Raw genomic sequence first — 17,222 nt, forward strand, 5'->3', positions numbered from 1 at the left:
TTCAGATTGGATAAAAACACAAGAGAGCTATGCTGTGTAGAAGAAACCCATTTTAAATATAATGACACAGAATTGTTAACATAAAAGAATTAAAAAATTGCAGGGCGTGGTGCCACACACCTGTAATCCCACCAACTCAGGAGGCAGAGGCAGCAGAATTGCAAGTTCAAAGCCAGCCTCAGTAACTTATCGAGGACCTAGATAACTTAGCAAGACCCTGTCTCAAAATAAAAAATATAACTGGCTGGGTTATAATATATTTTTATATTATGTGAGGCTCAGTGGTTAAGCACCCCTGGGTACAACCCATAGTACCCAAAAACATAAAATAAAAAATAAAATGCTTTTTTCTTTCAGTACAGGGCATCAAATCTAGGGCCTCATATATGTTAGGCAAGTGTCCTACCACTGATCTACATTTCCAGGCCACAAATGCTTATTTTGAAAAAGAAGAAGAAAGAAAGAAATCTTTCAAATTAATAATTTACATTCTCGGGCTGGGGTTGTGGCTCAGCAGTAGAGCACTTGCCTAGCATGTGCAAGGCCCTGGGTTTGATCCTCAGCACCATATAAAAATAAATAAAATAAAGATATTGTGTCCAACTACAAAAAAATAAATACTTTTAAAAAATGATTTACATTCTCATCTTTCAAAAGATGAGCAAAGCTGGGGATGTAGCTCAGTGGTATAGCACTTGCCTACCATGCATGAGGCCCTGAGTTCTTTAATCTCCAGTATCACCAAGAAAAAAAAAGATTAATACAAAAAATAGAGTCTGAATGGCCCTAACCACTGAGTAAGTTCAATTTATAGTTTTAAAACTTTCAACAAATAAAATTCTATATAGTTTCATTGGTGAATTCTACCAAATATTTGGAGAAAATTAATACCAATTTTATAAAGTCTCATCCAAAATACAAAAGATAAGAGAATATTTCCAAAACAATCTTCTGAGTTCAGTAATACCATAAGCAAAACCAGACAAAGATAGTATAATAAAGAGAGAGAAAAGGAGGGAAGGAGAGAGAAGGAGAGAGAGACTGACTATAGACCAATATCCCCCATGAAAATGTCCTCAATAAAATAGCAAATTGAACCCAGAAATACCTAAAGAAGATAATACATCATAGCCACATGGGGTTCACCTCAGAAAGGCAGATGGCTCCATAGTCAAAAAATGTAAGTCACCATATTAACAGGATGAAAAAAAAACCTGGGCTGGGGATGTGGCTCAAGTGGTAGCGCGCTCGCCTGGCATGCGTGCGGCCCGGGTTCGATCCTCAGCACCACATACCAACAAAGATGTTGTGTCCGCCGAAAACTAAGAAATAAATATTCATTCATTAATATTCTCTCTCTCTCTCTCTCTCTCTCTCTCCTCTCTCTCTAAAAAAACAAAACCTGACTAACTTTAATCTCCATTCATGATAAACACTCTCAACAAACTAGAAATAGAAGGGAACTTTTTTAAGCTGACAAAGGACATTAAAAGAAAAAAAATTTTAAAAACTACCAGCAAGTATCATACTGCATGGTGAAAAATTCTAAGATGGGGAACAAGGCAAAGATATCCACCCTTACCATTCACTTAGCGTTGTTCTAGGAGTTGTAGTCAGTGCAATAAAGAAAGAAAAAAAAAATACAAACTGGAAGGAAAAAACTAAAAATTCTCTCTACTTATAGGTGACATGATTGTCTATGTAGAATATCCCAATGAATCTACAAAGAAAGCTCCAACAACTAATAAGTTTAGCAAGATTGCAGGATATAAGTTCAATTTACAAAAATCAATATTATTTATATATACTAGTAATAAACTATTGAAACATTTAAAAATTATTTAATTGCTATTTACAGTTGCACAGAAAATACTTAGATATAAAACTAACATTCTTTTTTTAAAATACCTTTATTTTATTTATTTATCTATTTTATGTGGTGCTGACAATCAAACCCAGCACCTTGCATGTGCTAGGAGAGCACTCTACCACTGAGCCACAACCCCAGTCCTAGAACTAACATTCTTAACTAACATTTATTTGCAAGATATATATGCTGAAAAATACAAAGGAGGGATGAGAGAAATTTTAAAAATGTAAATGGAGAGACACATTCATGGATCATAGACTTAATATTGTAAAGATAACAATTTTCCTCATATTTATCAAAATGCAACACAATGTCTTTTTTAAAATACCACCAATATTTTTTAAAATAAAAAATAATGCCATATAAATTACAAAATTTAGATGGAAAAACAAAGGAAATAGAATGGACAAAACAATTTTAGAAAAGAGTAACAAAATTGGAGAATTTATACTACTTGATTCCAAGACTTAATATATAAACTGGATTGATCTATGAAACAAAAGTGAGAGCTCATAAATAGACCTACACAAATATAGTCAAGTGATTTTTGATAGAAGTACAAAAGCAACTCAAAGGAGAAAGGTTAGTGTCTTCAACAAGTGGTGCTAGAACAATCAGACACCTATGTACAATAAACTGAATCTCAACCCATTCCTAACACTTTATAAGAAAAAACTAACAATGAATCATAAACATAAAACACAGAAGTGTAAAAGCTCTAGAAGAAAACATGGGAGGAAATCTCTGTGACCTTAAACATGACCAATACAGGGAGATGAAGATAAGTTAGACTTTATCATATTTAAAAAAATCGTACTCTTAAGAGAATAAGAAGATAATCCACAAAATGGGGAAAATGAAAACTTATGTCTCTGACCAAAGGCTTACATGCAGAATACAAAAAAGAACTCTTAATAAGAAAAAAAATAACAAATTAGAAAAAATAAATAATTTAATTAAAAAAAAAAAAACAGTTGAGAAATGGGTAAAGGACCTGGGCACAGTGGTGCATGCCTATAATCCCAGCAGCTCAGGAGGCTGAGGCAGGGGGATTGCAAATTCAAACCCAGCCTCAGCAACTTAGCGAGGCCCTAAGCAACTCAGTGAGATTCTTTCTCTAAATAAAATATAAAAAAAGTCTGGGGGTGTGGCTCAATGGTTGAGCACCCCTGGGTTCAATCCCTATACTAAAAAGAGAGGGGAGGGGGAAAATAGGTAAAAGATGTGAACATCTGAACACTGCAGTGAATGACACTTACTTTTGTGACTCATCCATAATCTTAAACAGCGTCAGGATAACCTCATCAGTGTAGGACTGGACCAGCAGGTAAAGGATCCTCCTGATGGTGCTTTGGGTGATGGACTCTGTGATGTGGTACATGTGGAAGTAAATGTACTCGATGATTTCTGACACCTGAAATGATAGGAAAGGAGGTTCTTTCTGAACACACACCGCCAGTTCGGTGCAGGCACCCGCACAGGGTGTGGGACTGCACACAACATGTACATAGAGTGGAGAGAGGATGTCACTGTCCTGCTGCACTCTGCCCTGGACCACCTGATCCCCTTGACTTTAAGAGGAGCAAATAGCAGCCAGGGAAGGATGACCTTGACCTCGTTTGGAAGCCATGTCATGAAGAATGAAGGAAGAGGCTGAGGGTGAGTGACTTGGAGAAAGGAAGTCAGGGAATAATGTTGCTGCCTTCAAAAATCTAAGGACTATTAAGGAGGAAGGGAAGGGTAGTCCTTGCAGTTTACTGGTGTGTGTCGCAGAGGCAGCTTCATAGTGAACGGTATGGACCCTGGACTCACCACACCCCTTGAATTTGAATTTCATCTCTGAACTTACCGGGGAACCTCAGGCTGGGTTTTCATCCTCCCTGCAATTCCTGTCCTCAGAAAATAAGAACAATTTTACCTACCTAAGTGGTTCTGAGTTAACACTTCTAAAGTGGTTGGAATAGTACCTGTCACATAATAGCTGCTCAATAAACTTCCGTTACTAAGGCTCATCGCCTCTTTGAGCTGTCCCCATTTCCAAAAGTGAAACCATTACTTCCTCATAAACCTGTTGTAAGGATTAATAAAGTAGCATGTAAACGAGGCTAGCACAGTGCTTGGCACCTCGTATTCGTGAAATCTGAATATTAACTGAATTCTTCAAAACTCCAGTAGGCAAACTTAGGACAGGGATTGCAAACTATGGGAGTGCAGATTCCAGTTCACCACAAAATAGAACTTCTTGAAATCAACTCACCTCTATACACATAAATTGATATAGCTGTTGTGGCAAATAGTATGGAAGGGACTCAAAAAAATTAAAAATAAGACTACCAGATGGCCCAGCAGTCCTTCTACTGGGTGTACAACCAAAGAGAATCCAGTCAATTTGTTGAAGAGACATCTGTACCCCCATGTCCATGGCAACACTATTCCTAATAACCGAGATATGGAAACAACTGTGTGTTTCAACAGAAGAAGGAGTAAAGAAAATGTGGTGTACATATTCCATGGAATATATCCAGTCAACAAAGAAGGAACTTCACCATTTGAACTTCATGGATGAACTTGGAAGACATTATGCTAAGGGGAAAAAGCCAGACAAACACTACATTATCTCCCTTACATGTGGAATATGAAACACTGAACTCACAGAAGCAGAGAAGAGAATGGTGGTTGCCAGGGGCTGGGGCAGGGGTAGGGGTGGGGGAAAGATGTTGGTCATAGGGAACAAAATTTCATTTAAGAGAAATAAAAGTGCAGTGTATCTTTTATAGAACATGGGGACTAGTTAATAATAATGTATTACATATTAAAAAATGCTAAGGGAATAGATGTTAAATGTTCTCATCCCCCCAAAAAAAAAGTATGTGAATTAATGGGAGTTATCTCCAAAGCTCAAGTTCTCATAGATAGTAGGCTATCTGTGGGTAGGTAAACAGCTTGAGTTAGCCATTCTCCAATGTATATATATCAAAACATCATGAGCTGGGCATGGTGCACACGCTTGTAATTGCAGCAGCTCAGGGAGACTGAGGTAGGAGAATCACAAGTTCAAGGTCAGCCTCAGCAACTTAGAGAGGTCCTAAGCAACTTAGTGAGACCTTGTCTCAAAATAAAAAATAAAATAGTCTGGGGATGTGGCTCAGTGGTTAAATGCCCCTGAGTTCAATTCCAGTATACACCTCCCACAAAAAAAATCATGTTGTATACCATAAACATATAATTTTATCAAATAAAAATAATTAATATTTTTTAAAAATAAGTAGTTTGCAATAAGTGAGCTACAATTTAAAGTAATGAGCTTATCGATACTGCATTCAGCATAGTCTGGCTGTTCATGGGCCAAGGGGCTCTACAAGAGATTCCAAGAGTCCAGCAGGAGTTGGAGTTGACCTGGGGTGTCAACTCTAATGGCTCATCAGTAGTCTGTACTGACTTTAGGCCCGGAAAGTGCACAGGCTGAGATCCAGAAACTGCTAACAGGAACTGCCATGGAGGTGTGGGTTGGGCCATTTAAATGACAGTGAATTCTCAGTAGAACAGAGGAAAAGAACCAGAGGGTGGGAGGTGAGGAGGGAGGGGGAAGTGCTGGGGAGGAATTATATTGTGTGTATGTACAAATATGTAATAACAAATCCCATCATTATTTACAACCATAATGCACCAATTAAAAAAAAAAAAAGTAGAGAGGGCTGGAAATATCGCTCAGTTGGTAGAGTGCTTGCCTCGTATGTACAAGGCCCTGGGTTTAATCCTCAGCACCACAAAAAAAAAAAAAAAGTGGAAAAAAGAAAACACACATAATGAATGACAATACCTCCATCAGTCCCTAAGATTGTTTTAAATCTCAGTAAAACAAAGGGGTCTTTTTATTTCACTTCATATTCATGTAAGTGTCTTGTAAGTTTACACACATACACACAACACACACACACACACACACACACACACACACGTGGTCCCTTATGTAATATTTCAATTTGACGATGGCATGAAAGTGATTTACATTCAGTAGAAACCGTACTTTGAATGTTGAATGTTCCCTCTTTTCCTGAGATAGAGATATGGGAAATGCTACCCTTTTCTGATGCTGGTCAACAGCAGCAAGCTGCAGCCCTCAGCCAGCCAATCAGCCATCAGGTCATAAAGGGACACAACCAACACTTCACAGTGCACTGTGGTGCTAAGCCAGGGTGTTCTGAATGGATTAAATGCATTTTGGACTTTTAGCATTTTAAATTTATGATGGGCTTATGGGAATATATTCCCATTGTCATTTGAGGAATACCTGTATATATCTACTCCTTCCTTGACCCTGTATATTCTCCCATCTGAGTGAAGAAGCCATCTACAAACCTAACCCATGAACACTGTCGGGAAGCAGATGGGATGCCTGAGTCCCTCAAGGTCCTAAGAGCTCAAGGAAGTCTTCTGCTTTAACTTTGACTCGATTCTTCCCTTCCTGGTAGAAGTTCAGGCCTGATGGTCACCTCTTGCCACTGAAAAATCCCTTTTGTACAACTGCAAACTAGTGTTCATTTAGTCTTTTCCCCTTTGGGTTAAAGGATTGAGGTTCCTTCAACTCAAGCTGGTAGCAAATAAAACAGACCCAAAACAGAACAGAAAGGAAGAATCCTTAAATAGACCTTGAATCATTAAGTCCAACAGAGATGCTACCTTCCCAATTTCTGGAATACTGTACTTCAGGATCATCTTTAACACCTTGGAGGCTGCGAGGATGTCTTGCCTGTTGGTGCTGATCATGGCCTCCAGGGCCACCATGATCACATCAGCTCTCTCCATGGGAGTCAGGTATTTCCTAAAGAACTGAAGGAAAACAGCTGTCTTTATGTGCCAGGATCTCACTCTGGGATTGCCCCAAAGCCTCTGGCCTCCAGAAAGGCCAGTCAACCAGGGTCCAGTGGAGGTAGGCCCTCACCTGTGTCTGCCTATTCTGTGGTGTAAGGTCAAGCCCCAGAATGCCACCCCCTTTGAGTCCCTGGGAAGAAACACTGGTCCAGACAATGTGGTGCAGAAGACAATGCCAAAAGCATTTCTATTTTGAATTTGGAATGCAATTGGTAAACAAGTCTATAGGAAATGAATTCTGAAGTCTGGGGAGTTTACCCAAGCAAAGATAACTCTTACCTAAAGCAACCAGGCCTCTTGTCTCTGATTCTACACATCCATGTGAAGGTCGTTTTCACCCAAACAATAGTGGTGCCAATTAACTCTGTGCCTGGTTCTATTGCCGGGAGCTGAGAGTGACTAAGAACAGGACACAGATGCCTTTGCCCTCAAGGGATTGAGCATCAGTCAGGACGAGCAAAAGAGGCAGTTTCAGGGCAGTGTGAGAAATGGGGGGCACTGAAGCTAGACGGAGCAGGTTAAGAAGGTTTCCTGGAGTCCATATCAGTGGGGGAAGTTCCAGACAGAGGGAACAGAATGTGCAAAGGGGTTGTATGGAGAGGAAATCTATCCAACTACTGTGTCCTTCTCAGGAACCTGAGCCAGGTGGAGAAGGAGAATTGAGACAGGATGAGGCAGGACGGTTAAAGCAGGCACCAGTTCAGGAGGAATGTCAGACTTTAGTAAGAATGACAGGAAGTTAGTGCACAGTCCGAGGGGAATAACATGATGCTGTTTGTATTTTAGAAATAGTTTTCTGACTGTAGCATAGGAAATGGTGTGATGGGGCGTGGCTGGAAACAGGGCAATCGGTAAGTAAGAGGCTTCGGCAATGACCCAGGCAAGAGATGCAGGTGGACTGAATCAGAATAGCCAGGGTGCAGCTGGGTAGAGGGAGTAGATTTGAGAGCTGTGCAGGAGGCAGATCTGGACATAGAGAGCACGAGAGGAGAGAACAAAGGACTGTTCTCCTGGATTTCTGGCTGGAATGACTTGAATGACTGAACCTGAGGACATCGTACCTAAGACAATCAATACACCCTTGCTGAGGAACAGAGCTAAAGCCAGACCACAAGTCAAGACACTTGGAGACAATCTGCAGGTGGAATCTGCCAGGTTGATGATGCTTTTTTTTTTTTTTTTTTTTTTTTTGGTACCCAGGATTGAACCCAGGGGCACTTAAACCCTGAGCCACATCCCCAGCCCTTTTTTCATATTTCACTTAGAAATAGGGTGTCACTGAGTTGATTAGGGCCTCGCTAAGTTGCTGAGGCTGGCTTTGAACTCATGATCCTCCTGCCTCAGCCTCCGGAGCCACTGGGATTACAGGCATGAACCATTGCGCCCTTCTGAGATAATGCTTCTTTTTAAAAACTCGACTTATGACCTCAAACTTCAGTCGACTCTAGTGCAGCTAGGGGAGTGGGCCTTATGCCTCCAGCCTGTCTGTGAGAACTGTTCTCACTGTCTGTGAGAACTTGAACTTTGCAGACACTCCCATCTGTGGGGGATGACTCCTCAGTGGCCCACCCAGGCTCTCTGTAAGCTCTCCCTAAGACTCCTATTCCTTGTGGACATGTCCCTCCTAAGCATCCCATGCAGAGCAGAAAGTGAAGATTACCAAGGTGAGGTCCTGCAGGCTGGTCATCCACTCCCCACGGAAATTCTTCTGTAAGTCCCTCAGGACAACCTCTATCTTCTGCTTTACACCTTCAATCAAAAATGGCAATTAAGGGGGGCAGTCCCTTAACAGGGAAAAAGCAAGACAAACTCCCCTGTTGTTCCTACAAACCTCAGAGAGAGGAACAGAGTTAAATGGGGGAAATAACATTTGTCCAACACAATGAGAGAGTTCCCTAGCACCAAGCGGTGGGTGGAGGGAGAAGGTGGCTGGGGACTCAATGTGGTCCACTCTCAGCCGCTGTCCCTGCACATGCCGGAATGTGGACTGCTCCCACTCCCATGTGCTGAGCAAAGTGCTCCCCTACTGAATCACAAGAAGCCAGGTCCTGAAACTCTTTTGGGGAGATTTTTGCAAATTCCCTTGGCACTTCCGGGTATGTATCTGTATCTCTAGCATTCGTAGGGAAGACAGGGGCTAGACTAAGGATCCCTAAATTTGTTCCTTGAGAAAGGGTGCTTATTTTCTGAATCTCTTGCCTAGCAATAGGGATGAGACAACCAGGAAATTCTGAGAATCCAAGTAGGTCCCATAGGCGGCTGGCTGCAAGTTTAGGACATCAGCAATAGGATTGAAGCTCATCCAGATAGTTTCCAGATCTACTTGTAATGGCTTCCTGGTCTCGGGGCCATGTGGCATATTTACTCCAACACTGCTGCAAGAGGGAACTGCCTTTCGCCGGGTGCCTGATGGAACACGGGCACACGCTCAGCATGGCTTGCCGGCTCTTGTTACTCAGTGGATCCCCACAGCTGCAGTCAGGTGGCTTACCTCTCTGAAGCGCAAGGATTTTGAACAAGTAATGCAAGGCCTCCGACGCCTCCATGCTGATCTCTTGGTTGGAGTTCACGCACATGAGGCCCAGGATGCCCATCAGCTTCCCGCTCATGGAGAACAGTGTCATATGCTGCCAGGGAGAAGAAACTGGTTACCTCCCCACCATCCAGAAAGAAGCCTCTCCCTACCAGGACCCACCCAGCCTACCTTCCCCTCCTCATCACTAATCCATTCACTTGCATGTGCGCCCTCCCCTCCCCAGCTCCACACTCTGTCCTGGCCAAGAAAAACCTTTGTAATCAGCACCCAGGTAAGGGACAGCCAGAGGCCCAAGCGCATTAGTCAGTGAGCATCTGGGCCCCCAAACCAGCTATCTAGGTCAAGGTCCCCCACAAGGCCAAGATGTGGCTGGTTAAGTGGGCTCAGGGCAAACCAGACAAAGAAGTGACTTGTTTCACTGTAATAGAAAAGGCACTAATGCAAAAAAAAAAAAAAAAAAAAAAAAAGGCACGAGGCACTCTGACTGCCAGCTCTCTGGTTACCCCCTGATGAGCCCTGGGCTCAATCAGGTGCCACACAGGCAGAGAAGCAGGGCCCCCTGTGTCTGCCTCATACCCTACTCCAAGCACTCACCAACACTTCAGGGAAATTGCAAATAAATCTTTGCAACCGGGAAATAGTGCCCAAGGCCCGGGTCTGTTCGTGCACTTTGTCTGACTGTGTTACCCAAGGTAGGATGATCTGGATAGGAACAAAGAGACCCGTCAACATTTCCATGGGAGTGCTGCTCCCTGCCTTCCTTGTCTTGAGACCACATCCATGACTGCCAAAAGACAAAGGGAGCTGTGGCAGGTGCAAGAGTGCACAGACCCATGAACTTGGCAAAGCAAGGGTATGTTTAAGGGTCTCTGGCACTTCACCATCACCTTCTGAGTCTCTTCCTACAGGGATGTTTAAAAACAGCCACACCTTCAAGGTCGAATTACAAAGCAGAGTGAGAGGGGAAAAGATGGGGAGGTGGTGTTCTCTTGGAAGCATACCACCCCACCTACTGGGCCAGGGGCAGGAGTGGGGTAGTCTCTGAAGGGTAAGATTCAGAGTCACAAGTTTTTTGGACACTAATAACAATAGAGACAGAGGTAAATATTTTATAGATAGTAACTTGCTTGGTGCAAACTTTTGGAAAAGTGTGTCCTGTATCATAGCTGCATGACAGGGGCCTTTCTCCCAGCCATGGATGTTCATAGACCAAAAGAAAGAGAAAGGAGAAGAAGAAGAGGAGGAAAAAGAAGAAGAAGAAAGAGGGGGAGGGTAGAGGAAAGAGGAAGAAAAAAACAAAAGTAAAGTGAACCGCCATTCATACCAAACATCCAATAAAAAAATAATTCAGAATTAATCACAGATGCTAACTTAAGGTCTAAAATTACAAGCTTCTAGAAGAAAAGAGACCTTAGATAAGGCAAGTTCTCTTGAGAGACCTTAGATAAGGCAAAAATTTATTAGATAACACCTCAAAATCATAACCATATAAGAAAAAAATAACAATATCAGCTTCATCTAAATGAAGATGAAGCCGGGCACAGTGGTGCATACCTGTAATCCCTGCAGCTCAGGAGACTGAGGCAGGAGGATCACGAGTTCAAAGCCAGCCTCAGCAACTTAGTGAGGCCCTAAGCAACTCAGCAAGACCCTGTCTCTAAATAAAATATAAAAAGGGCTTGGGGATGTGCATAGCTGTTAAGTGCCCCCGGGTTCAATCCCTGGTACCAAAAATAAAAAGAAGAAGGGCTGCTTTTCGAAGGGCAGTTAAGCAAAGAAGGCAAGCCACAAAATGGGAAGGAATGTCTGCAAATCACATATCTGACAAAAGATTTATGTCCAGAATACATAAAGAACTTTCAAAATTCAAACATTAAAAACAACCCAGTAGGGGCTGGGGATGCGGCTCAAGCGGTAACGCGCTCGCCTGGCATGCGCGAGGCGCTGGGTTCGATCCTCAGCACCACATAAAATAAAATTTAAAAAAAAGAGAGATGTTGTATCCACGAAAACTGAAAAAAAAAAAAAAAAAAAAAAAAAAGAACAGGAGAGAGCTCAGCATGGTAGCACTTGCCTATTGTCCCAGGCTGAGGTGGGAGGATCCCTAGAATCTAGCTAGGAGTTAGAGACCAGTCTGGGCAACATAGCAAGACCCCATCTCAAAATACAAACAAATCAACAGAACACAAAGAGATACTAATATGCATCAAGGCCATGTGCAATTGGGTACTCCCATGATTCCAGCAGATAGGGAGACTGAGGCAAGAGTATCACAAGTTCACAGCTAGTCTTGACAACTTAGTAAGACTCTATCTCAAAATTAAAAATAAAAAAGTCTGAGAATGTGGCTCATTGGCTAAGAATCCCTGGGTTCAATCCTCTGTACTATTAAAAAAAAAAAAAAGGAATGAACTCTTTTTTAAAAAAATACTTTTTAGTTGTAAATACCTTTATTTTATTTGTTTATTTATTTTTTATGCGGTGCCAGGTATCAAACTCGTGCCTCACTCATGCTAGGCAAGCGCTCTACCACTGAACCACAATCCCACCCACTCCCACTCACCCCCTGGAACCAACTCTTATTTTTTATAATTTTTTTTTAGAGAGAGAGAATTTTAATATTTATTTTTTAGTTTTCGGCAGACACAACATCTTTGTATGTGGTGCCGAGAATCCAACCTGGGTCACACGCGTGCCAGGCAAGCGCAATACGGCTTGAGCCACATCCCCAGCCCGTGGAACCAACTCTTGGTACACACAACAAGATAGATAAATCTCAAGCACGTTATGAGATGAAAATGAAAGAAGACAGATTCAAGAGGCTACATCCTGTATAATTCTATTCAGAGGCTTTTATAGAAAGGCAAAACTACAGAGACAAGACAGAGGCTGAGGTTAGGGAATTGACTACAAAAAGTCTTGGGAGCCAGGTGCCATGGAACTCTCCTATAATCCTGTCAACCCAGGAGGCTGAGGCAAGAAGATTGCAAATTTGAGACCAGCCTGGGCAATTTAGCAAGACCTTGATACAAAACAAAATGGTAGAGTGCCCCTGGGTTCAATCCCTGGTACAAAAAAAAAAAAAAGTCATGAGGGATTCAGGGGTGCTTTACAGCTTGATTATGGTTGTGGTTACATGACTATATTTCTCAAAATCTGCAGAATTCCCACACTGAAAAAAGATTATTATTATTATACTGGATGTAAATTAAAAGATGAAAAAATGAAGGTCATGGGCTGGGGCTGTAGCTCAGTGGCAGAGCACTTGCCTAGCTCGTGTGAGGCACTGGGTTTGATCCTTAGCAACACATTAAAAAAATAAATAAGCAATAAAATAAAGGCATGTTGTCCATCTACAAATACAGGAAAAAAAATTTTTAATGAAGGTCCTTAGGGAACAAAAATATGTAGCCCTCAAATATTTTGCAAAAATGACCCTCTTTCTAATCCTGCCATGCAAAATCAACCATGAAACAAATGATATCATATTATGCTATTACATAATTTTGTAGAAAAAAAATTATGTCTATAATACATATGTACTTGATTTTTTTTAAAGAATTACCTCAAAGTAGTGAATATAATTCAATTCAAATTTGGCTATATATGAAAATTATCTATTTCATCATTTAAATTTCATTTATCAAGATAAATCTATTTCCCCCAATATTTTCTTTGAAATGTTAGAAATGGTTTCATGTGGTTCTTTTTTTTTTTCCTTCCCTTCCAGTGCTAGGGATCAAACCCAGGGTCTCACACATGTCAGGCAAGTGTTCTACCACTGAGCAACACCTCCATGTCTCAAGGGCTGCTTTTGCAGGGTACCATTTATCTCTGGAGACTGAGAACCTCAATAATGGGTCCCTTGAGGACCCCACCCTGACCAGGACCAGAGCTCAGCATCTCCATCCCCCAGGAACTCCAAGAATAACAGAGCATTTGTTATTACACTTGCAGGAATGGTTGCCTAGGAAGCACAAAAATGCTTCTCAACAAATATACCAAAAATGGTGCATTCCAAAGAACTATATCACTCACCCAAATATAGATCAATTCCCCCTCTGGATACAACTCTGGTCAAGGTCTTTTTGTAAGATAGCTGGAGAGTCTTGTCTTTTTATTTGTAGTCACATGTAATGTTTTATGCAAAATTACTTTATCCTAATTGGTTACCATCTTGTTCACGAAAATTGGTTTCCAGTGACTCTTGACTATTTCTCCAACTCAAACTCACCCTCAGGAGATGGTGATTTGTGATAACTAAGAGCATTTGAAAAGATCTAAAGACAGTTAAAGAAGAGCTTGGTACTTTGTGTTCCCTGGAGACACTACACTAAAAAAATAGCTCAGATTGAGGAGGTAGCCAGGATCGGTGAGCACTGAGGTCGTTTCCATGGGGCAGCTACAGGTACTGCACTGGCCGGGGGGGAGGGGCGGGCATGGGGATGGGGGGGACAGACGTAACAAGACATTAAAAAACATTAAAGCCCAGCAAGGATATAAATGGTATAACTAGTAAAGTTCCAGTGCACCCAATTCTGGAGGGAAACAGGTCCTCATCCTGGTGTCTGTGGTTCTCAAAACACCATCCTCAGAACAGTGCCTTGAGGGGAGACAGAGGAATTTGTCCTCAAGCCCCACTTGTGCATGCTGAGGTTTGAGAAGGTATGATCTTTGGACTAGAGGGACACTCAGACTCTCATCATATTCCTCTCTTTTGCTCCCAAACACACAGTCCTAGAAACAACATAGGATTTGGTTTGCCCTGTTTCGATAGCCACTTACCTCCAGGAAGTTTTGCAATATGAGCATGTCAGGCTTCATATTGTCCATCACGAGAGCTTGCAACATGTCATCTAAGGCCTGGACAGTCTGACAGATGAGGAGACATGGGTATGCACAGGAGGAAGGAAGAGGGTGCCAGCTCACCTTTGCACCCCAGGGACGTTCTCACACCCAGTGACTCTCCCATCTTCCCTGATGTTGGCCTTTCCTGGCCCCACTGAAGACAAGACCAGGCCCAGCCTACATGGTAGGCCAAATAGTGAAATGTAGGCATTGGGCAGGCCTCCCCAACAGACAGCCCCCATAGGATTCTTACCATTAGAGACCCCTTCTGTTAGATTGAGTTACTTCTGTTTTTAAAACCAGAAATCCTTGGGAAGATTTGGCAGTCTACCGGCCAGTTATGCTATAGAATCCTGGGTTTTATTATCAGACTGTCTCCTCCTAAGACGGAGGATGTCATGTGAGTTCTTGTGAGAGAGAACGTGGCTAGCATGGGATCCCAGGCCACTCCCTGGGAAGAACTGAGGATAAGACAGGCAGCCCTTGATCTGAGCAGCATTAGCACCATGCCACCATGAGCTCTATGTCAGGAAGACCAGGGAGCTAAGAGTTCAGGAGGTGACCACAAAGACAGCACCCCTCATGGACATCTCCAGCAGGAGGCCATGGTGGGGATTACCTGGAGGTAGAGACTAGCACTCTCCTTTCGGTCTAAGCTGGGCATGATGAGTGGCAAAGGGAACACCCTGGAGATGCAAGCATTGGTCAGGTCCAGCTTCTGGGATAAGTAGAATGACGGATTCAGCTGGCTGGTGGGAGAGGTGGGGAAAGACAAGGTCACGATCCTGTCAGAGGCTGGGTCATGTCTGCAGGACCCTCTGGAGAAACCTACTCTGCGGCTCTCTCTGAGGTACAGGAAAAGAGTGGACTACTTTTCAATGATCCCCTTATCAGGAAAGAAGGGTCCTGGTTGTTGGGGACATCCCTAGTCTGTCCTCATATAGTAAAATCAAAGAACAGTCCCACCATCCCCAAAGGCCAGCCAAAGTGGTAACCGTGGGGCCCTGCCACCCACGGCCCCAAAACCAATTTCCCAAGACTTGTCCTTCTTCCCAATCCAAACGTTCTCAACATCAGAGCCCTCAGGACCACGACAGAGTGACAGCAGGGGAGGAACCTCAAGGCCACAGTGCAGAGCATTGCTTTCTGACGCACGAAGTTGTCCAAGGTCTCTAGGGGTTCTTCCAGGATCAATGACTAGAAGGGCCAGGAAGAAACAAGAATTCCCCTCAGAGAGGGATACCAGTTGGTGGGCCTGTCCTGTCATCCTCCACCCCGGATGACCAAATCCCAGAAGAGGTAGGGTCCTTCTTACCTCAATTTTCCTGGCCAGGATGTTTTTGGGAAAGTAGTTGTTCATATTGCTGTCTGCCTGGACATGCACAGCACCACTCAAAGTCTCCACAGCACTGAGGAAATTCAGTTTGTCGAACAAGGACTAGGACAGAATATAGAGACTCCCACCAATAAACCAGTAACCTGCAGCTCTCGGCCCATGCTCTGCCCTCACACCCAGCCCAGACTCATATCTAGTAAGCCAAAGGATAGAGTGCACCCCTGATTTCCTCAGCACCGTGTCCCACAGCCTGCACAGGTGCTCACCAATGTCCTGTCTCCTCTGTATCTCTCTGAGGACAGTGGAGCTAGGGGTCTATAAGAAAGATCCATCCTACAGGATGGGAGCTCAAGGCCAGAGCCCCAGCACCTGTGTCTAATGGCCTGGTCATCAAGATTACCCCAGACCAAGAGGCACCGAGGACTGGATTTCAGGAGGCTTCCAAGTCAGGACTAGTCCTCAAAACCCAAGGAAGCACGAGTCTTCATTTTTTCCTACTCTTGACCTCAATTCTCAAAAAGTTCCAGAGAATTCCTTACCATATTCTCCTGTCCTAGACATTCCTGTATCAACTGATAGGCTTCTTTTTCTGATTCACGCAACCCTGAAAAAGGATGTAGTCGAGAGGAGGTTAGCTGATTGTGTCAGGAGGGCTAGGAAGGCAGAGCCATCCTCCCCCAGTCCTTCACCAAGAAGGCTCAGAAACCACCAAGCTGGGATGGGTCCCCGTCCCAGAGCCTGCTTCTCAGGTATGGGCATGCACAGCTCCACTCATGTGACCCTCAGAAGCCAAGGTGAAAGGCACCCAGATGGGGGTTCAAGAGATTTTTTTACATCACACATAGCCAGGGATGAAAGACTGTGGGGAAGGGAGAGAACTTTAAGTCACCCCCAGTGGTCACAAATTTCTGGGGCTGACCTAGACTGGCTTTGAAATTCCTAGTCATGAATGGTCTTAAAACCCTGAGTCAACCTTGGAGCCTCCCTATTCAACTAGGGTGCTATAGCCTAGCAGTGACCATGGCAAAGACACAGAAGTTGGGATGGAGGATAGGAAAAGAGCCTGTCCACCCCAAGTGGAGTCAGAAGAACAAAGGTGACAGCAGTACTGGGACCCAAAGCAACATTGGCAACTGACCTGGATTCATACTGTGGTCCTTCCTTATGACCCAGCAGACAAAGAGCCTCCTGGGATAGGGTTTGAAGCCAAAGCCCAAGGGCTAAACACAACCACTCTAGAATCACACTGCTTTGATACATCAAAGTTCAGCTCTTTGACTTGATTAAACTCTCTCTAGTTTCCTCATCTGAATGTGGGAAAGATGACAGTACCTATTTTGATGTGGAATTAAATACATCAATGTATGTAAGGAGTGATCTTCAGTGAATTAAATTCCCCCAAGGAGACCAATTAGGAGACTGTGACAGTAACCCAGAGGAGAAATCCATGTGGTTCAACCCAGGGATCAGAATTCTGTATCTAATTTGAAGATCGATATGAATAGCTGATTGTGGGAAGCCATTCTCGCACATGATTGGGCACCTCCCTGACTGGGTGTGAGGCGTTCTGGCTAAACTGTGTCAGAACTAATCCCCACCCTTTCTAGGTGCGAGAGCCCATCCATGTGGGGGTGTGACTGACCATTGACCCTGAGACCAATCACTAACCCTGACCTTGGAATGATGTCCCCCTCGACCTTCATTGGATGGAATTTTCCCCTGAATTTCTTGTTCCCCATTAAAAGGCCATTCTCTGGCGT

The 17,222-nt window shown here is 43.3% G+C and overlaps 1 protein-coding gene across 1 annotated transcript in view; it reads right to left on the reverse strand.

The window, feature by feature from the left end:
• LOC308651311 (maestro heat-like repeat-containing protein family member 7) overlaps positions 1-16,046 on the reverse strand; it is a gene marked incomplete at its 3' end in the record, with an annotated part of 39,843 nt that extends 23,797 nt beyond the window's left edge. Inside the window, exons 1-10 of the mRNA XM_081298228.1 lie at positions 16,002-16,046; positions 15,442-15,564; positions 15,244-15,323; positions 14,746-14,875; positions 14,064-14,150; positions 9,873-9,980; positions 9,234-9,369; positions 8,403-8,491; positions 6,551-6,700; positions 3,130-3,284 (exon numbers count right to left, since the gene is read on the reverse strand). Coding sequence (XP_081154354.1) covers positions 3,130-3,284; positions 6,551-6,700; positions 8,403-8,491; positions 9,234-9,369; positions 9,873-9,980; positions 14,064-14,150; positions 14,746-14,875; positions 15,244-15,323; positions 15,442-15,564; positions 16,002-16,004 — 1,061 coding nt within the window. The 5' untranslated portion in view covers positions 16,005-16,046. The remainder of the gene's footprint in view (positions 1-3,129; positions 3,285-6,550; positions 6,701-8,402; positions 8,492-9,233; positions 9,370-9,872; positions 9,981-14,063; positions 14,151-14,745; positions 14,876-15,243; positions 15,324-15,441; positions 15,565-16,001) is intronic.
• Positions 16,047-17,222: the final 1,176 nt, after the last annotated feature.

Source organism: Spermophilus citellus (assembly GCF_964194105.1).
Source record: "Spermophilus citellus genome assembly, chromosome: 6".
NCBI lineage: Eukaryota > Metazoa > Chordata > Mammalia > Rodentia > Sciuridae > Spermophilus > Spermophilus citellus.